The 24,563-nt window shown below is 38.0% G+C and overlaps 1 protein-coding gene across 5 annotated transcripts in view; it reads right to left on the reverse strand.

Moving 5' to 3' along the window:
* Nucleotides 1–24,563, reverse strand: part of GFM2 (GTP dependent ribosome recycling factor mitochondrial 2) — a 74,145-nt gene that overhangs the window by 39,586 nt on the left and 9,996 nt on the right. For 3 of the 5 annotated variants that reach the window (XM_027040027.2, XM_053223923.1, XM_015072124.3), the window contains exons 2-8: nt 23,518–23,599; nt 22,118–22,202; nt 20,444–20,501; nt 19,915–20,012; nt 7,844–7,969; nt 6,604–6,692; nt 1,072–1,160 (exon numbers count right to left, since the gene is read on the reverse strand). In XM_027040027.2, the coding sequence (XP_026895828.1) occupies nt 1,072–1,160; nt 6,604–6,692; nt 7,844–7,969; nt 19,915–20,012; nt 20,444–20,501; nt 22,118–22,202; nt 23,518–23,580 (608 nt within the window). In that variant the 5' untranslated portion in view covers nt 23,581–23,599. Of the gene's footprint in view, nt 1–1,071; nt 1,161–6,603; nt 6,693–7,843; nt 7,970–19,782; nt 20,013–20,443; nt 20,502–22,117; nt 22,203–23,517; nt 23,600–24,563 lie in introns of those variants that run through there. The other 2 variants (XM_053223928.1, XM_027040028.2) reach the window with 2 other exon arrangements.

A 24,563-nucleotide genomic window follows, 5' to 3' on the forward strand; every position in this document is an offset into this window, starting at 1 on the left:
AGAAAGAGATCGCAAGCAAGCTCCTTGCTGTCAGAAGGAGTTCAATGCAGGCTTCGTCTCATGAACTGTGAGATCATGACTTGAGCAGAAATCAAGAATTGGATGCTCAACCGCCTGAGCCACTCAGGCGCCTCTTAAATGTTAAGATTCTTAAAACAGATTTAAGAATGGTCTCTAAAATCACAACCATTTTCATTGTCCCTAATGTTCACCAGTGAACAGTTTTCCACATGACAATATCTTGAGTAAACTTTCAATGTCAACTTCAAACAGTGCTTGAGTATCTACCATAATCTTGCCACAGAGATATCTAGAGATTATTATAAGCTTCACTTATTATAGTTTGAAACTAAGATTAAATAAACTGATCAAAGTCACCAATAATAAAGTTCAGTTAGACATTCAAATGCATGATCTGTCATTGTAACTCAAGGATTCTTCTAACAACTACATTTGCTATCACACACAGCTATCCCCTTTCTTCCAAAAGCCAGCCCAATTTTGCTGTAACTTTACCTTAGGCGTTCTTGGTATCATGTTATCAGTTCAGAATTAGGATAGAAAAGTACATAAACACAAAGCATACTGTGTGGTTTGAGGAGAGGGACAGTTGGTGTTTTGTATTTGCCACTTACACACTGACCAGGATCTCTCCTTATCACATTTCTACCTGTTTTGAAACTCCTTTTTTAATGGGACTGAATTGAGATTCCATGGAATATTTATACTCTAGAGCAAACAGCTATTTATAAATTTAAGTTAGAGTCCATTAAAAACTCAAAATTGTATTCCTACTTTTTTTTAATGTTTATTTATTCTTGAGAGAGAGGGGGAGAGAGAGGAGAGAGACAGAATGTAAGGAGGGGAGGGGCAGAGAGACAGACCCAGAATCCCAAGCAGGCTCCAGGCTCTGAGCTGTCAGCACAGAGCCCAACGTGGGGCTTGAACTCCCAAACCGTTAGATCATGACCTGAGTCGAAGTTGGATGCTTAACCGACTGAGCCACCCAGGCACCCCTGTATTTCTACTTTTAACAAATGCGGGGGGAGGGGGTGGAAACCCTTGAAATACCTTGCTCCAGTTTTGTCCATTTTGTTTAAAAAACAGATTCGAGGTATCTTGTGTTTATCAGCTTGCCTCCATACTGTGAGAGTCTGGGCCTGGAGCAAAGAGAAAGGGAAAAAAAACCACATATTGGACAAAAATAACTCCACTACACATGGAACAAATAGATCTAAGAATCTATTATAACATGGAACTGGGCCCTGTTCCAACACAGAATTAGTGCCGCTGCACTAGCTACTCTTCTGCTAGTGGGTAATAGAACAAAGAACATGATGAAGTGTGATACAGAACGTGCTTCAAACTGAGAATACTCCTTTGGGTGGTCTAGGTTGCCATACAAGGAGAACAAACACCTGGGAGGTATTAAGAGTCATGGAAAGAGGACTTAATCAAGAACCAGAAGATGTCATTTTTGTCTGGCTTCACCTTACCCAGAACAGGTCACATAATACTGAACTCATCAGTTTGCTGACCAGCAAAATAGGGACTTTTGCCTTAATTCTTTTGTTGTTGTAATGTAAAAAGAATAGGACTGTATTATAAAAAATGATATTGTGATAAAAATATGCATTTTTACTCCTGAAACCAATATTGCACTATGTGTTAATTAAAATTTAAATAAAACTTTTGAAAAGTACATGCATTTTTATTGTGAATGTTTAAATATTGAGTTAAACTGAAGAGTGAGGGAGAAAAAAGCCAATAACTGTATTTCTTAGTAGCAATTCTCACGTATTTTTTTTTTAAATTATTTATTTTGAGAGAGACAGAAAGCACACATGCATGCATGGGAGGGGGCAGAGAGAGAGAGAGAGACACAGGGAGAAAGAGACTCCCAGGCAGGTTCCAGGCTGTCAGCACGGAGCCCCGATACGGAGCTTGATCCCACAAACCACGAGATTATGACCTGAACCGAAATCAAGAGTCAGATGTTTAACCAAATGAGCCACTCAGGCGCCCCTCTCATATGCTTTTCTATTTGACTTCTTTTAATTCTAATTTTTACACATTTTAAATATAAATAGTTTGAGTCTGTTACAATATCTCTGCCTAGTGGAGTCTCAAAGCCCTAGAACAGAGCATACAAAGCCTAATGTGCTGACATTACCTGATACAGAAGCCACTTTATATAATTTGTTTAGGTAAAATTTAGATAGAATAAAAAACACTCAAGTGTATAGTGCGTTCTTGTAAATGTATAGATTTGTATAGCTACTATCCCAACCAAGATATAGAACCTAAGAAATTTTTCTTATGCCCCATCCCCCATAAACAACCTGTCCTCACATTTGTCACCACAGATTCATTCCATTTTTGAATCTCATATAAATAACATGGCTTGTTTCACTAAACATAAAGTTTTTGACATTCATTTATGTTGTTAGGTATGATGGCTGTTATTTTTGTTGTTGTTTTGTTTTTGGCTAAACCCCTTCGTATAAATGTGCCAGCTTGTTTGTCCACCTGTGGATGAGCACCCAGATTACTTCTAGTTTCGGGCTATTATGAATTTAGCTGCTGTAAATATTTTGAAAAAGTCTTTAGGAGACAAATGTTCTCATTCCCTTGGATAAAGACACAGGAGTAGAAGTGCTGGGTGAGAGGATATGTGCAGGCTTCATTTTATAAGAAAATGCCAAATAGTCTTCCAAAGTATAATATTTTACAGTTCCACCAACAGTGTATAAGAGTTTCACTTGTTCCACAACTTCAGCCAGTATTTGCCATCATTTTTTTCAACTTTAGCCATTCTTGTGGGTGTCAAATAGTTTTTCTTTGTAATTTTAATTTGCATTTCTCGATAATCAATGAGACTGAGCATCTTTTCATGTGCTCACTGGGCCATTCATGTCTCTGGTGAAAAATCCACTCAAGTCTCTTGTCCATTTATTTACTGAGTTGTAAGTTTTTATTACTGATTTGTAGTTATTCATATATTCTGGATACAAGTCCTTGATCACACCCATGTACCATGTACTATGAAAATTTCAGCACATACTTCCAAAACAATGATATTTTCCTACATAATCAATAGTGTTATCGCATTCTGGAAATTTAACATTCATATACTATATCTAACATGAGAAATTTTTTCATAGCCTACAGCTTCCCTTTTTATTTTTTAATTTTTTTAGTTTTAATAAGATGTAATTTTGATAAAGTCCAATGAATCAACTTTTCTTCTTCTAGTATGCTTTATATCCTAAGATATTGTTACCTACCCCCAAGGTAACTAATTTCTGCATATGGTGAGGTGGGGTCTGGGGGTATATTATAAATTTTCCAAGAAAAAAGCATATTAAAAAATATAGAAAGACTTCCATTATCCCACCTGCTAGCTAAAAGTCCATTTTAGCATGTTGTAGCACATAAAAGGCTTCTGTGTCACAAATTCAGAAATTTCCTATTCCAATATATTTCAATTTTGTAAATAACGCCATCTGTCAAATGTACATATACAAGTCATAATGACAGAAAGAATGCAACCATTAGGACGCGAAGTGATCAGAAAGAAATGGGAATAATGTATAATCAACCTCAGACCTCAAGGTCAGGCTGTACTTAGATCAAAAAAACATCACTGCCTGTCAGCAGTCCTCAGGTCGGGCTTTCCATAACTGTATTATTTCCCCCCAACAACTTTTCATTCTGAAAAATCTCAAACCTATAAAAAAGGTAAAAAAACAGTACAATAAATACCCATGTACCCATCACCTAGATTCACCAAGTATGAACACTTTGCCACACTTGCCTTTTTCTCCCCAAATGTGCATATGAACACATTAGAATGTGTGCACTGGGTATGGGAATGTGCCACTTGGATCTACTACACAGAGCATAATTAAATGATAGCTCCAGGTGCTATTCATCTTGACTAACTACCACGGTCTCTCAAGGACCAGCTAATGGCCAAGCAGAGCAGAAGTACTAATGTAGGTTATTCCTACAAAACATGTGGGACTTCTCCAACAGGCGACTTTGCCTTGAGGACTTCCATCAGCCTAGCCAAACCCCTTTTGGAAATGTGCTATAGTCTGAAACTCTTCCTACCCAATCAATCGTCCTGTCACCAAGAGCTCCCTGATCTGCCCTCTGGTCTGAAAGCTCTCTTCCACTTCTCTCTTTTCTCCTTTACTCTTCACAGGGATTTCCACCAATAAATCTCTTATGCATCTAATCCCAACTTGGCATCTAATGCTCAAAGTACCCAAGCTAACAACATACGTGTATGTGTGCGTGGGAGGTGAACCACTAGAGCAAGATGCAGATATCATGACACTTTAATCCTAAATACTTCAGCCTGTATTTTCTTTTTTTTTTATTTTATTTTATTTTTTTAATTTTTTTTTTCAATGTTTATTTATTTTTGGGACAGAGAGAGACAGAGCATGAACGGGGGAGGGGCACAGAGAGAGAGAGACACAGAATCGGAAACAGGCTCCAGGATCTGAGCCATCAGCCCAGAGCCTGACGCGGGGCTCGAACTCAAGGACCGCGAGATCGTGACCTGGCTGAAGTCGGACGCTGAACCGACTGCGCCACCCAGGCGCCCCAGCCTGTATTTTCTAAAAATAAGGATATTCTCCTACATAACCATTTACAAAGATCATATTCAAAGAATTTAAGCTGATAGAATACTTTTTTCTTTTTTTTCTTTTTAATGTTTATTTATTTTTGAGACAGAGAGAGACAGAGTGTGAGCAGGGGAGGGGCAGAGAAAGAGGGAGACACAGAATCGGAAACAGGCTCCAGGATCTGAGCTGTCAGCACAGAGCCCTACGCAGGGCTCGAACTCACAGACCGTGAGATCATGACCTGAGCTGAAGTCAGACACCTAACCAACTGAGCCACCCGGGTGCCCCTACAATACTTTTTTCTAATAACATATCATCTATATTAAAATTATTCTGGTTTTCCTACTGATGCTCTTTGTAACTTTTTGTTTTTGAATCCAGGATCCTTCCAAAGATCATATTACATTTTGTTTTCTCGTTTGTTTAAAATCCTTTCAACTACAGGAGTGCCTGTGTGGCTCAGTCAGTTAAGCATCCAACTTCAGTTCAGGTCGTGATCTCATGGTTCAGGAGTTCAAGTCCCGCATGGGGCTCTGTGTTGACAGATTCGGATTCTGTGTCTCCCTCTCTCTCTGCCCCTCTCCTGCTCGCACTCTCTCTCTTTCAAAAATAAACATTAAAAAAAACTTTTAAAAAATTTCATTTGATTGCCTTCTCATGATTAGATTTGGGCCAAACATTCTGCCAAGAATACAACATAATGTTGTGCCCTTCTTAGTGCATCCTATGAGAAAGCCCATGGTGTCGATTTGTATCATTTGGGAAATGTTAATATCGATCATTTAGTGTATCACTTTTAGTAATTTTAAGATTAGAAGAAGTGAAGAGGATTCTATATTTAATAAAAAGCCAATCTTGAAATTCTAAGACATATAGCGATATGCTAAAAAGTACATAACTGGGGCGCCTGGGTGGCGCAGTCGGTTAAGCATCCGACTTCAGCCAGGTCACGATCTCGCGGTCCGTGAGTTCGAGCCCTGCGTCAGGCTCTGGGCTGATGGCTCAGAGCCTGGAGCCTGTTTCCGATTCTGTGTCTCCCTCTCTCTCTGCCCCTCCCCCGTTCATGCTCTGTCTCTCTCTGTCCCAAAAATAAACGTTGAAAAAAAAATTAATTAAAAAAAAAAATAAAAAAAATAAAAAATAAAAAGTACATAACTGACCCCAGTATAATTTATTTTAAATCCACTTTTAAGATTTATTCAAAAAACTCAGTAACTGTTAGGACACAATTCTTCATGGGTATTTCACCTTTCTACATAGTTTGCTAGGAAAGGCACTAACTGCCTTTGTTCTGGACTATGTCTTCAAAGATGTCTTTAAATATAGTAAACGGCTTAGAAAGAGAAGTGTCTTCCTCTGAGTCAAAAGGTAGGTTTGTTTATAAGCCTGGAAGATAACACCTCTCTCCAGAGCAAACAGCAGGCATGCTTACTGCCCATTATAAAACATGTGCATTTTCTAAGCACAGAGTTCCATGGCATGTGCAACTCTTGACTCTCCTGACTCTCTTTAGGTCACCCTGTGGGAACTGGGGCTTGGGTAACTAAGACAAGAAATTATCGACACTCTGGCTATTGCTATTCCTGTGACTAACAGTCCTTTGTCTCTGACTCAAAAGTCTTATGTCTTATGCCAGCATGCCATAAAACTGTGGCAGGTTAACTAGTTAGCTTAAAAAAACAGGTAAGAATCTCAAGCCCTTCACAGTTTTCAGCACTAACTTTCATATTTTCTACAGAAAAGCAACTATTTCCCTTTTATTACGAAATATTTGAGATCACATATAGACCTGTATATGTGATTGCAGTATTAAATTCCAATTTCACCATAATTTGATTAATATGAACTTAACAAATACAGGGCTATCGTAACTAAATCTGATACATTCTACTTTAAGAAAAAATCATGTTGTTGGTATCTTCGTGCCAACTTTGAGAATATTTACTTTGAGAATATTTTTTACCTCTACACCAGCAGAGGCATCAAACACAGCTACTGCACCATCCAACACTCTAAGGCAGCGCTCAACCTCCAAGGTAAAGTCTACATGACCTAAAAAAAAGATGAGAAACATAACACTTAAAATCTTTTATTCATTTTTCTATGTTTATTTATTTTAGAGAGAGAGAGAGAGACAGAGCATGAGCAGGGGAGGGGCTGAGAGAGAGGGAGACACAGAATCTGAGCAGGCTCCAGGCTCTGAGCTGTCAGCACAGAGCCCGACACGGGGCTCGAACTCATGGACCGTGAGATCATGACCTGAGCTAAGCCAGGACACTCAACCTAGTGAACCACCCAGGAGCCCCAACACTTAAAATCTTTTAAAAACTGAACAAAAAAACATGATCCAGCAATCCCACTTTGGGGTACATATCCAAAAGAACCTAAGGGAGAGTCTGAAAGACCTATCTGCACACCACACTCATAGTAAAACTATTCACAATGGCCAAGAGGTGGAAACAACCCAAATGTCCATCAATGGATGAATGATGTATATTTACATACAAATTATGTTATATATGTACAACGGAATATTATGCAGCCTTAAAAATAAAGGAAATCCGGGGCGCCTGGGTGGCGCAGTCAGTTAAGCGTCCGACTTCAGCCAGGTCACGATCTCGCGGTCCGGGAGTTCGAGCCCCGCGTCAGGCTCTGGGCTGATGGCTCAGAGCCTGGAGCCTGTTTCCGTATCTGTGTCTCCCTCTCTCTCTGCCCCTCCCCCGTTCATGCTGTGTCTCTCTCTGTCCCAAAAATAAATAAACGTTGAAAAAAAAAATTAAAAAAAATAAAATAAAATAAAGGAAATCCTCTCACATATTATAAGACAGATAAACCTTGGAAGATTTCATGCTAAGCAAAGTAAGTCACCCACAAAAGGACAAAAACTGTATGATTCTGCTCATATGAGGTATCTAAAGTAATCTCCTAGATTACAAAGTAGAAGAGTAATTACCAGCAATGGGAGCAGATGACAAATAGTAGTTATATAATGGATATATAGTTTCAGTTGTGCAAGACTAAGTACTCCTGGACATCAGTTTCACAACAATGTAAATATACTTACCTACTGAGCTGTACACTTAAAAATGGTTAGGATGGTAAATTTTATGATATATTTTTGACCACAATTTAAAAGGAAACACAAACATGAATAAAAACCTCAAATGATGCAGCACCTCTGCGTTGCTCAAACAGCACCATACCTGGCGTATCAATTAAATTGACTCTATACCCCTTCCAATCAAACGTAACAGCAGCAGACTGAATAGTAATGCCTCTTTCTCGCTCTTGAGCCATGAAATCTGTCACTGTATCTCCATCATCAACATCTGACAAGGAAAGAGATGACACTGTTAGGCTTCATACCAAGTATATTCCATTGAGATAAGATATCTACATGACAGTTTAATTTGCTTTAAGACTGTTTATAAAATATTTGGCTTAATATCTAGAGGCCTTAATCTTACTCTACATAAGTCCTTGTTCTAGAAAAGCTTTTCCAGCAAAATGAGTAATTTTTCCATAAAAAATATTTTTTCTCTAAGATTAAATTCTAAATATTTTAATTTTTCTAAACTTTTTATTTTTTCATTTTTCCCCCTAGTTTACCTTTCATTATCCCTTTTTATGTTTCTCATATCTGATCCCTTGACAGGAGGGAGGGTAGTGCAATGAAAAGAGCACAGACAGATCTCGATTTAAATCCCAACTTTACCATTACTACTGTATGAACCTGAGCAAGCTACTTAACCTAATTTGTACTACAAGGTTAACAAAGGCAACCTCGCTGGGTTGCCGTAAGAATAAAATGAGACTACATAAAGTACCTCCTAGCCCAGTAAATGGTAAGTAAATGGTAGCTACAGGGAACAAGGTAAAGAAAAAACTCCTCCCAAGTAAAATTCTCCTTTACAAATCCTTCTGATTACTAAATCCGCCCCCCCGCCCCACCCCCCAGCCAAAGACACTTATGTGTACAAATGAAAATAGTCTTGGTGGAACTTCTATAGTAAAAAGTTACGGATAAAGTTCACCTTGACTACTAAATTATTCTGCATTAAAATTCTTGTACTCTCATTAAATTTATACAGTAAAAGAAGTAAAAATGAGTTTATCGTTACCATTCAAAATTCAAAACCACAAGTGATCATGGCCTTATACTACCACTACTTATGTCAGCATTAAACCTCTAAAAATGCTAACCACTTTTCCTCACTGTTTGTGTATGTATAGATGTATATAAACATATGTATACATATGTGCCAACTGGGGGAAGAAAAGAAAAATTTATTTTTCAGGAGCCCCAAATATCTGTTAAAAATTAGTGTTGCCAGTTACTCACAAAATAACAAACCAAGAAAACAAACATCATTAATGAGACAAAGACCAAATACCTAACCAAAAGCGCGAAGTTTTTATTTACTTATCTTTTTAACATTTATTTGTTTTTGAGAGAGGGAGACAGAGCGTGAGCAGGGGAGGGGCAGAGAGAAAGGGAGACCCAGAATTCGAAGCAAGCTCCAGGCCCTGAGCTGTCAGCAAAGAGTCCGATGCAGGGCTCGAACCCCACGAACCACTAGATCATGACCTGAGCCGAAGCTGAACAACTAACCTACTGAGCCACCCAGGTGCCCAAAAGCTCTAAACTTGTAAAACATTTGTATGAGGAGGGGATGCAAGATGGTGGAGTAAGAGGACCCTAAGCTCATCCCATCCTACTTTTACAGCTACATATCACTCACATCTGAGTCAATAAACTGGAGAGTGATCTGAAGACTAGCAGAACAAACTCCACAGCCAAATACAGGAAGCCAGCCCTGGAGAGGTTAGAAAGGGCAGAAAGGCAGCCAGGAGCACTGCCCACAGGAGAAAGGAAGCTGTGGTCACAGAGAAGGCAAAGCACCGGGGAGTTTACATAGGAAAAAGAATGCCCATAACTTCCAGCCTTGAAAACCAGAGGCACTGAACTCCATGACTCTGTATAACTAGGGGAGTTGGGAGTCTCGAGCTCTGAAGGTCAGGTGACTCAGCACTGGGTAGCCAGGAGTGCACGTGATAGCCAGGTCCCCGCCCTTAAAGAGACGAGGACCTTTAGAAGAGTCAACACAGACGTGACAGCTTGCACAAAGGCAAAGAGATCTGTTTATAGAGATTTCAGAGCACACTGAGGAATTCCTCTGAGAACAAAGGAACTGGCAGGTGCGGTGCCATTTTTTCTCCCACCCTCCAGCATAAACAGACACAGGCGGGAGGCAGTGCTGCACAGACACCCGTGAGGTAGCGCCAGCAGTGCGCTGTGCCTTGAGTTCTCCTGAGGAATCACCCACTCTAAGTATGCTGGCCTAGGCCTTGGGCTCAGGGCAAATTTTATTAACACTGCGTGCGCCCCACCCAATCACTGCCTCCGCGTGCTGTGGCCCTGTGGCCATCGCACTCTGGCAGATCTAGCCAGGTCTAGCAGCTCAGTGCAGATTTTGCTAAAGTTGAATGCCCCCAGCCACCACACACAGACCCGTACGCTTCTTGTCACTACCTCAGCCATGTGCTTTGTGTCCAGCTAACACATGCCACGCCGCTGGCCACCACCGTGATTTAGGGGATCTGGCCTGGGACTACTGACTCGGTGCAAATTTTGGTTAACACTGCTGCCTGGCCCCTGAGCCCTCCTATGGTCATGCCCTCTCAAGCCGCCCTGCCTGGGTCTAATACCACAGAAAGCAAGCACAGCCCACAAGAGGCAGATAGTCAGTGCAAAAGTCTGGACTGAAAGAGAAAGCACAATAGTAGGACGCAAGCAACGCAACGCAAGCAAAGCAACGCAAGCAACATACAGCAGACTCCTCTGAAGTGTCACTTTCTGGTGAATAGGGAACAGTGCACTGCAGGGCACTACAAGACCTCTTCTTCATAAAGCCACTACTTTTAACAGCAGGAGATATGGCTGACTTTCCTAATACACAGAAACAGACACAGAGAGGTAGACAAAATGAGGAGACAGGGGAATATGTCCCAAATGAAAGAACATGACAAAATCACAACAGGAGACATAAGTGAAACAGAAATTACTACGCCTGGTAGAGAATTTAGAATAATGATCGCAAAGATACTCACTAAACTTGAGAAAAGAGTGGAGGATATTGTTGAGACCCTTAGCAAAGACAGAAAAAAATAACATCAGACATGAAGACTCAATAAATGAAACAAAAAAAATATAATAAATGGAATAAAAAGTAGGCTACAGGAAGCAAAGGAATGTTATCAGTGACCCGGAGGATAGAGAAATGGGAAGCAATCAAGATGAACAGATGAGAGACAAATACTGCATAATAAGAACTGACTTACAGAACTCTCACTCAATCAAGCATAGTAACATTCACGTTACACGGATCCCAGAAGAGAGAGAAAGGGTGGCAGAAAATGTATCTGAAGAAAAAATAGCTGAATACTTCCCAAATGTGAGGAGGGAAACAGAGATCCAGATTCAGGAAGCACAACAAATTGTCCCAACAAATTCAACCCCCAACAAACAAATTGCCACAACAAATTCAAACTCCCCAACAAATGCAACTCAAGGGATTCCACACAAAGACACACATTAATTAAAATGGAAAAGGGGCGCCTGGGTGGCTCAGTCAGTTAAGCGTCCGACTTCGGCTCAGGTCATGATCTCGCGGTCCATGATTTCGAGCCCCGCATCGGGCTCTGTGCTGACAGCTCAGAGCCTGGAGCCTGCTTCAGATTCTGTGGCTCCCTCTCTCTGACCCTCCCCCGTTCATGTTGTCTCTCTCTGTCTCAAAAATAAATAAATGTTAAAAAAATAAAATAAAATGAAAAAAAATTATGATAAAGAATTTTAAAGGTTGCAAGAGAAAAGAAAACAGTTACATACAAAGAAATGCCATAAGGCTATCAGTGGTTTTTTCAGACAGAAACTGCAGGCCAGACAGGAGTGGCATGATATATTCAAAGTGCTGAAAGGATTTTCTGCAGCCATGAATACTCTATCCAGCAAGGTTATCATTTCGAATTGAAAGATAGACTTTCTCACACTAACAAAAACTAAAGGAGTTTAAGACCACTAAACCAGTCCTACAAGAAATACTAAAGGGCACTCTTTGAGTGGGAAGCAAAGCCCATAAGTAAAAGTGTAAAAAAGTAAAAAACACAAAAAAACATTAAAAGAAAATACTTCCAGGGGCACCTGGGTGGCTCAGTCGGTTAAGTGTCTGACTTTGTCTCAGGTCATGATTTCACAGCTTGTGAGCTCAAGCCCCAGGGTGAACTGGAGCCTGCTTCAGACTCTGCCCCAATACTACTCATGCTCTGTCTGTCTGTCTCTCTCTCTCAAAAATAAACATCACAAAAAAATTTTTTAAAGAAAGTAAATGCTTCTGTAAAAACCAGTTAAAATATTCAGAAAATAAAAGGATGTAAAAATGACATCCTATACCAAAAGCATGGGGGGTGGGATTACAGAGGGGTTTAAAGTTCTGCAACCATCAACTTAATATACACTACTATATGCAGAAGAGGTTCTACACAAATCTAATGGTAATCACAAAATAAAAACCAGTAATAGATATGCAAAGAATGAAGAAAAAGGAATCCAAGTATATCACTGAAGAAAGCCAACAAACCATGAAAGAAAGGGTCAGAAAAAAGGTGCAAAAACAACCACAAAACAAGTAACAAAATGGCAAAAATACCTACTGATCAGTAATTACTTTGAATGTAAATGGACTAAACACTCCAATCAAAAGACACAGGGTGACAGAATGAATAAAAACAAGACCCATCTAAATGCTACCTACAAGAAACTCATTTCAGACAGAAAGACACTTGGAGATTGAATGTGAGGGACAGAAAAACATTTATCATGCAAATGGATGTCAAAAGAAAGGCAGAATAGCCATACTTATATCAGACAAAATAGACTTTAAAACAAAGTCTGTAACAAGAGACAAAAACCACTGAATAATAAAGAGTACAATCCAACAGCAGAATAACAATTGTAAATATTTATGCACCCAACATGAAAGCACCCAATTCCATAAAACAGTTAGCAACAGACATAAAGGAACTAATCAAAAGTAACACAACAATAGTAAAGTGACTTGAATACCCCACTTAGATCAATGGTGAGATCATCAAACCAGAAAATAAACAAGGAAATAGTGGCTATGAATGACACACTGGACCAGATGGATATAACAGGAGTATCAGAACATTCCATCTAAAACAGGAGAAAACACATTCTTTTCAAACACACACAGAACATTCTCCAGAACAGATCACATATTTAGGCCACAGAACAAGTCTTAACAAATTATAAAACTCAAAGTCATACCATGCATCTTTCCTGACTACAATGCTATGAAACTAGAAAGCTACTACAAGAAAGGTTCTGCAAAGACCACAGATGGAAGTTAAATGACATGCTAGTAAACAATGAATGGGTCAACCAAGAAATCAAAGAATAAAAAAATTACATGGAAACAAAAATGAAAATTACAATGATTCAAAAACTTCAGGAAGCAGCAAAAGTGGTTCTAAGAGATAAGTGTACTATTGCAATACAGGTTTACTTCGAGAAGCAAGAAAAATCTCAAACAACATAACCTCACACCTAAAGGGATTAGAAAAAGAACACATAAAACCCAAACCCAGCAAAAGAAGAAAATACAGATTAGAACAGAAATAAATGACACAGGAAGTAAAAAAACAAACAAAAAACCCAATAGGATGGATCAACGAAAGCAAGAAAGAATTCTCTGAAAGGATCAACAAAATTGAAAAACCCGTAGCAAGATTCATAAAGAAAAAAAAAAAAAAGCAGAGAAAGAGGGGTTGGGGGTACCCAAATAAACAAAATCACCAATGAAAGAGGAGAAATAACAATCAACACCAAATAAATACAAATAATTGTTACAGAATATTATGAAAACCTAAATGCCAACACAATGGACAACTTAAAAGAAATGGATAAATTCCTAGAAACATATAACCTACCCAACCTATGGTGAAAGAAATGGAAAAATTGAACAGACCAATTACCTGCAATGAAATCAGTCATCAAAAAACTCAAAAAAAAGCAATGCCTGAGGGCTCAGTCAGTTAAGTGTCTGACTTCAGCTCAGGTCATGATCTCACAGTTGGTGAGTTTAAGCCCCACGTGGGACCCTGTGCTGACAGCTCAGAGCCTGAAGCCTGCTTTGGAGTCCATGTCTCCCTCTCTCTCTGCCCCTTCCCCACTCTGTGTGTCTCTCTCTCTCTCACTCTCTCCCTGTCTCAAAAATAAACATTAAAAAAAAATTTTAACTCTCAAAAAACAAAAGTCCAGGACCAGACGGCTTCACAGGAATGCTACAAAACATTTAATTAAGTGTTAATACCTATTCTACTCAGACTGTTCTGAAAAACACAAGAGGAAGAAAAACTTCCAAATTCATTCAACGAGGCCAGTATCATCCCGATACCAAAACCAAACAGAAACCACACACACAAAAAAAGAGAGAACTATAGGCCAATATTTCTCATGAATATAGATGCAAAAAAACCTCAACAAAATATGAGCAAACCAAATTCAACAATACATTTAAAAAAACCATATACCACAATCAAGTGGGACTTATTCCAGGGATGCAAGGGCGATCCAGTATTTGCAAACAATCAATGTGATAAGAGAAAGGATAAAAACTGTATAATCATTTTAGCAGATGCATAAAAAGCACTTGACAAAGTACATCCATTCATGATAAAAATCCTGTGCAAAATAGGTCAAGAAGGAAACATACCTCATATGATAAAGGCCTTCTATGAAAAACTCACAGCCAACATCACACTCTATCATGAAAAACTGAAAACTTTTCCCTTAAGGTAAAGAACAGGACACAGATATCCACTCTCACTTTAATTCAACATAGTACTGGCAGTCCTAGCCATAGTAATCAGATAAGAAAAAGAAATAATAGGGATCCAAATTGGTAAGAAAGAAGTAAAACTTGCACTATTTCCATCTGACACAATACTACATACAGAAAACCCTAAAGATTCCACCAAAAAACTGCTATGAATTCAATAAAGTTGCAGGATACAAAATCAATGTGCAGAAATTTGTTGCATTCTTACACACTAATAGCAAAGTAGCAGAAAGTGAAAATAAGAAAACAAGCCTATTTACAAGTGTACCCAAAACAATAAAATACCTTGGAAAAAATTTAACCAAAGAGGTGAAAGACCTATACTCTGAAAACTATGAAACACTGATGAAAGAAATTCAAGACAACACAAAGGAATGAAAGACATTCACAGACTGGAAGAACAAATACTGGTGAAATGTTCAGACTACCTCAAACAATCTATAGATTTAATGTAATCCCTACCAAAATATCAACAGCATTTTTCACAGAACTAGAACAATCCTAAAATATGTATGAAACCACAAAAGATGTAGAAGAGCCAAAGCAATCTTGAAAAAGAACAACAAAACAGGAGGTATCACAATTCCAGATTTCAAGTTATATTACAAAGCAGTAGTAATTAAACAGTATGGTACTGGCATAAAAACAGACACAGAGGTCAGTGTAATAGAACAGAAAACTAAGAAATAAACCCACAATATATGGTCAATTAATCTTTGACAAAGGAAGAATGAATAACCAGTGGAAAAAAGACAGTCTCTTCAACAAACAGTGCTGGGAAAGCTAGACAGCTATAAGCAAAAGAATGAAACTGGACCACTTTCTTACGCTATACACAAAATGAACTCAAAATGGATTAAAGACCTAAATGTTGAGACCTGAAACCATAAAAACCTTTGAAAAGAGCACAGAAAGTCATCTATCTGACATCAGCCATAGCAACATTTTTCTAGGTATGTCTCCTGAGGCAAGGGAAATGAAAGCAAGGATAAATTATTCGGACTACATCAAAATAATAAGTTTCCGCACAGTGAAGGGAATGATCAACAAAACTCAAAGGCAACCAACCTATTGAATGGGAGAAGATATAGGCAAATGACATATCTGATTAGTACCCAAAACATATAAAGAACTGATACAACTCAACACCCAAAAAAACACATAATCCAATTAAAACATGGGCAGAAGATGTGAACAGACATACCTGCAAAGAAGACAGATGGCTAACACACACACGAAGATGCTCAACATCACTCATCATCAGAGAAACACAAATCGAAATCACAATGAGGTATCACCTCACACCTACCAGAATGGCTAAAATCAAAAACACAAGAAATAACAAGTACTGATGAGAATGTGGAGAAAAAAGAACCCTCTTTTACTGTTGGTGGGAATGCAAACTGGCGGAGCCACTCTAGAAAACAGTGGAGCTTTCTCAAAAAGTTAAAAATAGAACTACCCTAGGACCCAGGAATCACACTCCTGGGTATCTACCCCCCAAAATACAAAAAGCCTAATTTAAAGGGATATATGGACCCCTATGTTTACTGAAGCATTATTTACAATAGCTAAGATACGGAAGCAGCTCAAACGTCCATCAATAGATGAATGGATAAAGATGTAGGATACACACACACACACAGAATACTATTAAGCCATAAAAAAGTAAAATCTTGACATTTGCAACAACATGGATAGAGCTGAAAGTGTAATGCTAAGCGAAATAAGTCAGAGAAAGATGACTATCATATGATCTCACTTATCTGTGCAATTTAACAAACAAAATAATGAAAAACAAAGAAACAAAACAGAGAAAAAAAGAAAGAAATCAAGAAATAGACTCTTAACTATAGAGAACTGATGGTTAACAGAGTGGGTGGGGGATGGGGGAAACAGGGCATGAGAATTAAAGAGTATAATTATGATGAAAAAATAAAATGATAAAAAAGAAAAAACAAAATAAAGATATCTGTACCCCCAAATTCACTGTAGCATTAACAATAGCGAAGATAATGGAAGCAACCTAACTGTCCAACAATACATAAGATGTGATATATATATGTGTGTGTGTGTGTTTATGTGTGTGTGTATATATATATACGTGTACATGTGCATATATGTGTGTGTGTAAGTATGTGTGTATATATATATATGTACACACACATATATATATATACACACATAATATTCCAGTGTGTGTGTACATGTGTGTATATATATATGTGTGTGTACGTGTGTGTGTGTGTGTGTGTACGTATATATATACGTACACTGGAATATTACGTATTACACAGTCACAAAGAAGAATGAGATCCTGCCATCCGAAAAACAGAGGGTATCATGCTAAGTGAAATAAGTCATACCCAGAAAGACAAGTACCATGTGATTTCACTAAGTGCAATCTAAAACAAACAAAAAGCAAAAGCAGACCTGTGAATACAGAGAAGTGATGGTAGCCAGAGGGAAGGGAAGCAGGGGGATGGGCAAATGGGTATAAGGGAGTGGGAGGTTTCTAGTTATGAAATGAATAAGAGCTGGGGATGAAAGGTACAGCACAGGGAATACAGTCGATGGCACTGTAATAGTGTTGTACGGTAACAGATGGTAGTTATACTTGTGGTGAGCATAACGATGTATAGAGTTGTCGTAAAGACAGAGTTGTCATAGAGCCAAATCTTTTTTTTTTCTTTAAAGTTTATTTATTTATTTATTCTCAGAGAGAGCAGGGGAGGGGTAGATAGAGAGAAAGAATCCCAAGCAGGCCGTGCACTGTCCACACAAAGACTGACACAGGGCTCGAACTTACAAAACGTGATGAGATCATGACTTGAGCAGAAACCAAAAATTGGGACACCTAGCAGACTGTGTCACCCAAGTGCTCCCGTTGGGACAAATCTTGTGGACACAGGCTAAGTATTAAATAAGCCAGTCAAGGGGCGCCTGGGTGGCTCAGTTGGTTAAGTGGCCGACTTCAGCTCAGGTCACGATCTCGTGGTCCGTGAGTTCGAGCCCCGCGTCAGGCTCTGTGCTGACCGCTCAGAGCCTGGAGCCTGTTTCAGATTCTGTGTCTCCCTCTCTCTCTCTCTCTCTCTCTCTGACCCTCCCCCATTCATGTTCTGTCTCTCTCTGTCTCAAAAATAAATAAAACGTTAAAAAAAAAATTAAAAAATAAATAAGCCAGTCACAAAAAGACCAATACTGTATGATTCTTTCCACTTATATGAGTTATCTAGAGTAGTCAAATTCATAGAAAGACAAAGTGGAATGATAGTTTCCAGGGGCTGGGCAGAGGGAAAAACATGGAGTTATTATTTAATGGGTATAGCATTTGGGTTTTGCGAGATTAAAAAGTTCTGAAGATTGCCAACAGTACTTAACACTACTTAAATGTACACTCAGAAATGCCTAATATGGTAAATGTTTTCTTATATGTGTACATTTTTTACCACAATTAAAAAAAAAGGTTGCCTTGAAAATTGCCCACCTAATCTGGATCCTCACTTCAGGAATACAAACTGGGGGTGTGAGAAAAGAATTATCATCATACCTGTGATACAAGAGAAAAAGCCTAATAATGTTCCACATTTTGCTGTTATATCCCCACTTACACAGCAGTAATTCTATGAGAAATGCATGTGTTCATACATTTCAGAAACTATCATCATGAATATTCTAATCCTGGGTGTTCTTTTCTTCTATAAATACTATGCTAAGTCCTCAACCAATTTCAAGGTCTAGAGAAATGGTTCTCAGTATAATGCATTTCAAAATCTCTGTGGAGCTTTTGAAAAAGATTTCCACTTCTGGTATTATGGACATGAGGACCTCCATCTCAAATTTCAGAACAAAATGTTTTACCAGAGATAAAGATTGGTACTTTATAATGATAAAAAAGTTGATTCGTCAGAGAAACACAACAATCATAAATGTGTATATGATAAATACAGAGTTTTAAAATACATAACACAAAAATACAGACACCCAGGCGATACCACATACTTGCTGAATCTTAATTTCCAGCGTGGTGCTAAGGCACTGTTATTTAAAAATAAAATAAAACAAAAAAATTACATGGGGATTCAAATGTGCAAGACTGGTCAAGAACTACCATTTTTGACATCTTATAATTAAAAAATAGAATCAAAACTTAAGTAAATACTACTACTACTGCTACTATTTCTACTGTGAATTAGATTAACAAAATCCTTTCTTCTTCTGCAAGAGAATTTGATTCAATTAACTTTCTAGTTCTTTTCTTCTAGACACCAGAGAACACAAGTATGTCAACTATGTTGCTAGGCAAAATCTCTCTCTTTTTTTAAAATATTTTGAGCAGAAGCATGCGTGCACACACGTGTGAGTATAGGAGAGACAGAGAAAGAGGGAAAGAGAGAATCCCAAGCAGGCGCCAGGCTGTCAGCACAGGGCTTGAGCCCACAAATCGTGAAATCATAACCTGAGCCGAAATCAAGAGTCGGGCATTCCAATGAATGAGCCACCCAGACGCCACAGCAACATATCTTACAGAAAAAATAATTTGTGATTGGTAAGGTACATCTGAATTGGGAAGAGCTATACATGAATTGTAAATACTTGATGGAGATACACAACCTTAAGCTCCCCTGAGCGGGATATGGCACAGCCTTTCTAGTAAATCTGGAAGAGAGCCCACGGAGCTGTAACGAGAGGTTTTGGGTCCTAAGGGGCCTGAAGCTTGTAAGCCAGGGTAGCTCCTGTGAATTCTGTTGCCTTAAACTGTACTGTCACTTTAAAATTTTTTTTTTTTTTAAGTTTATTTATTCTTGAGAGATAGAGAGAGACAGAGCATGAGCAGGGGACGGGGAGAGAGAGGGGGAGACACAGAATCCGAAGCAGGCTCCAGGCTCCGAGCCGTCAGCACAGAGCCCAACGCGGGGCTTGAACTCACGAACCGCGAGGTCATGACCTAAGCTGAAGCCGGACGCTTAACCGACTGAGCCACCCAGGCGTCCCTGTACTGTCACTTTTGAGTGGCCAAAGAAGTTAGTTCCCAGATAGCTATGTGCACTGCATTAAGGACTGCTGCAGAAAGAAACACCTATTGCTGGTATGCGGGGAAGCTATGGTTCCTGTCCTATAGCATTCTGAGTAGACGAGGGCGAATTGTTGTCCAAGATAGTCCTGTGAGTCTGAATGTTGAGTTGAACCTAAGAAAACTCTTTGGTGGGTGTTGCAACTACCTTATCTTTATGTTGTGGTTTAGACATCAGTACTTCCATGCCATACTCAAGATCTCTAGGTTGACTTCTTAAAACATTTTCCAGTGATGTTTTTGCTAATGGGGGTTGGGGTGAGGAGGAATCCATTCTAACCTCCCAGAGATCTTGTGTATCCAGAATAGTACAATATTCTTTCTGTGGTGGTAGTTTTGCCTGCATCAATATGAGCCATAATTCCAATATTTCGGATTCTGTTTGAAAGGTGGAGAAAAAAAAAAAAAAAGCATGTGTTACATAGTGGTCATTACTAAAACCGTAAAACCAAAATATGTATTCTATAGGCTGTGCAAATTTCAAAGCTAGTTACTATTTCATAAAAACGACAAAACCAGAAAATACATCCCTACCTACCACATTATTCTGACAAAACAGCTAAATAACAAACAGCTAACTACAATCTTGTGAATTTTACTTTTAGTTCTATGAAAATTGTGCTGCTGCTACATTAAAAATATTTAGCACTGAAATGGAAAAAAAAATAGCTTTAAAGATATATACCAACATCTATTTATAGTTAGCGAGGGCAGAAAGCTAAATTAACAATGCTAAATTAAGCCCATGACAGAAACCTTTACCTTTTCACACAGTGAATGAAAAAGACAGTACCAATGATAGTACTTACTTAGCTATGGGAGGATTGATGACAGAATGAAGGGATTTGATGTCATTTCCTATCAAACCTAATGGAAAGAGGGTTATAATTGAAAAGTTTAAGAAATTTTCCTTTAATTGACAAAGAAGTTAAAATAATTTTAAGCAAATACAGTAATTCCAAGTACAGTAAAATCCAAGATAAATAAAACTTTCTTTTACCTAAAAGTTATATCTCTAAAGAAAAGGCAATGGATGATGATAAGGTAAATTTTCAAACATAAATTTCTAGAAGACATCCTTAGAAAAATATAAATTTACCCCAATCTTTCCCACTTTTTTTTAATGTTTATTTATTTTTGACAGAGCATAAGCAGGAGAGGGGCAGACAGAGGGTATGAGAGAGGGGGCTAGAAAATCAAAGCAGGCTCTGTGCTGACAGCAGTGAGTCCGATGTGGGGCTCGAACTCACTAACCGCAAGATCATGACCTGAACCAACTGACTGAGGTCCATCGACTTAGCTACCCAGGTGCCCCTAATCTTTGCCACTTTCTACAATTCTACAATAGACATAAAAAATACAGAAGAATGTTCATAGCAATGATCTTAAGGCAACAGCTCCTGAACCAAAGAAAAATAAAATGCACAGTCCTGTGAACCTGCAATGTCAAGGCCTAAAGAGTTAAGAGTGATCCTCATATCAGATGACGATGAATTTCTGTACAATTTGAAACCCATCTTCCCTCAGTACTTCCAAGCATACAATATCTTTAACGATGGCCTGGGAAGTATCAGTGAATTGGAGCTATAACAATCTAAGACTTCTAAAAGGCCAAGTAGTATTTCTCAAATACAAAAAGCCCATAATAATTTACTCCATAATTATATATTTTATTAATTTTAAAGCAAAAATGCAGTTACATTTATAAATTTAATCTACACCTATTTAAATCAGCTTTGCAAAACTTCTACAATAAATTAAGAATAGTTCTATTGTATTTTGAAAACCTCCTAGCAGTTCGAAGACTGAAGGATGGCCTGTATGGCTACAGATAAATTTGATGAGCAAAATATAGAAACGTAGATACAAGCCAATACTGCAGACCATTAAATTCACATGCCCTTAACAGTCACACAATCAGTATCATTACTCCATTACTCTCACATGACAAAGATGGTAATTCGAACAGCAACAGAATGCAACTAGTTTCAATGAGTCTCCCATATGCTTGGTTGCTTCAAACACAGAAGACCATTCAGAATTAGTTGCTCAGGCTACCAGCTTTCAATAGCCATACTACCTAACGTAAACTATCCCAGATAAGTATTTAACCAACTACTCTTAAGAACCTTTAAAATAAATTTGGGCAAACCTCGAATGACAGAAAATACTTACGCATAAAAACCAGAAAAGGACTAGAAAGTAAGTATTTTACAGCAAGAGCACTCTACAAATAGACAACCAGCTAAACTTTTGAGCCAGCGACTAAAGCCACCAACCTTTCTCTTTGTTTAGCTCATGTGGATGGGAAGCAGATAAGGAGCACAGGCCTACTACCCCTGGCATCTATCAGAATACATCCAACTCATAATAATCTTAAGGAAATAGCCAAGAAGTAAAAAGGAAGCAGTATTCTGAAAATGGAATGCTTGCCAACAAGAGAGAAAGCAAACAAGCAGCAAAATGAGAATCAAATTTTGTACCTGGTAGAGAACTGTAGTTTCTTCCAAGAGGCACATGTGACTTTAGTCTTTGTAAACTTGCTCTCATTTTAGAGCAACACATATTCTAGTGAGGAGAAAAAGAACCCTGACATTAATTTTATTTTAGCATTTCTAACATCATAACTATGCTTTGTGAGAAGATGAAATACTTTGAATCTCCTTAAAGTAGTCTGAATTTATTAACTCTAGCTCCTTTAAAAAGTGACAACCCAAAATTATACTACAGGAAAGAACAAAAATAAAACTAAAACTGACTTGCTATTTTGAGCTGATCTTAGATGATGGTTCTCTAAGATCTGCAGCATTAACATCACAAGGAACACAAATTCTACAGATCTACTCCAGACAAGAAAATAACAAACTCTGGGGACAGAGGCAAACAATCTGTGGGAATTTTTATTTAACTGAAGTATAATGAACACAGTGTTGTATTACTTTCAGGTGTACTGAACAATCTGCATTTCTACAAGCCCTCCAGGTGATTCTGACAGCTACAGTTTGAGAACCACAGCGCTGAAGTTTCCAGAGAGCCAGAAAAGTTAATCAGGACTCTCACCCTGGCTACTTCTTGATTCCCCTCTACAGCTGCTAAGAGCTGGTGGGGGTCATGAACTCTAAAACCATTAGCTGTTTTGGGGATTTATAAAAGCGGTTACAAATTAGAATCACCTGGAAAACTTTAAAAAACATTTGGCTAGATGCGGGGTAGTTGGGAGAACTCTAGGGACTGGCATTTTTTAAAAGTTTCTTTAGTATCTTCTCCCAGTGTTTCCACACAGAAGTTGATTATTACCCATCCCAATTTATCCCCAAACAACTAGATACACATTTAATGGCTGCTAATACATTTGGAATTATTCTAGTTAGTATAATAATTTGGGATTGTCACAATCTGCCTTTTAATGCTATCTTGGAATGCATTCCTGTCTTCTGTATCACTTCTACATTAGTTAGCAAGTTTCTGTCAATAAAACACTGTTATCCTAAGAAATATTTCAAAAGTATAGACTCAAAGATATTTAAATTTCCACTGCATACTGACCTGGGTAAGAGAGTAGCTACCTGTCACAGGCATGTAGTCTGAAAGCATCAGCAATGAACACACTAAAGAAAACCTGTGTAAGTCTTTGGGACACTAATGACTTCAAAATGGAATATACAAAAGGATATTCTTTAAAATGCTGCACAGTGAATTTTCAAGTAGCCAAATGAATTTACAGACTAGTGATAAGGTCTGCTGCTTCTTTGTTACAGTTTTTCCCACACTCCCTGTTAAGAAAAACTGTTGAAAATAAAGATACACTAGTCTAAGAGTATACTAGGCCTTTGGGGAAGTAAAGGAACTGAACGTGCTGAGGTACATTTAATTTAAAACTTACATTAACGTGCAGGATGGGTGTTTTCTTATGACTGACTACAAATTTCCTCAAGTTGGACAACATGTTGATCCTCTGTTATTCTCTGAAAAAGAAATATACAAAAATTTTAAACTAAGTTTGCATATTATATGTCAGTAAGACATGTAAAGCATATGCAACATATATGGTAATAATGTATTATGTTGAAACAATAGGTACAATACTTTTAGCTATCAAAAACTCCATGCATCATTCAGAAAATAAAAATTCTGACAAAAATGAGAAATATGGTTCTAAAGCTAAAATATTCTTTATTTTTTCAACGTTTTAATTCTTCAAGATATGTACATACCATAAAAAAGATTGGAATTATAAAAATGTAACCAAAATGCATTTATGTATTTACGTAAAATTTAGTATAAAAAGGTAAGCTTCTAAATGTTAATTTGTTAATTTCTCATTGGTAATGTAACTTATTGGTTTACTTATATATTCTGATTTTATTCATTCATACCATAAATATGTAAAAAAATACACAAGAGCAAGTTGTCTTCTGTGACTATAAAAACTAAGCGTGTTTATTTTTTTTAATTGAAACCCAAGTTAGTTAACATATACTGTAAAAATTGTTTCAGGAGTAGAATTTAGTGATTCATCACTTACATGTATCACCCAGTGCTCATCCCAACAAGTGCCCTCCTTAATGCCCATCACCCATTTAGCTCCTCCCCCCACCCTACACACAGCCAACAACCCTCAGTTTGTTCTCTGTATTTAAGAGTCTCTTATGGTTTGTTTCCCTCTCTGTTTTTATATTACTTTTGCTTCCCTTCCCCTATGGTCATCTGTTTGGTTTCTTAAATTCCACATATGACTGAAATCACCTGTCTTTCTCTGATTTATTTCATCTAGCATAATACACTGTAGTTCCATCCACATTGTTGTAAATGGGAAGATTTCATTATTTTGATCACCAAGTAATATTCCATGGAATATATATACCACATCTCCTTTATCCATTCATCAGTCAATAGTTATTTGGGCTTCCCATACTTTGGCTATTGTTG

The sequence above is a fragment of the Acinonyx jubatus genome, chromosome A1 (genome assembly GCF_027475565.1).
Source record: "Acinonyx jubatus isolate Ajub_Pintada_27869175 chromosome A1, VMU_Ajub_asm_v1.0, whole genome shotgun sequence".
Lineage (NCBI taxonomy): Eukaryota > Metazoa > Chordata > Mammalia > Carnivora > Felidae > Acinonyx > Acinonyx jubatus.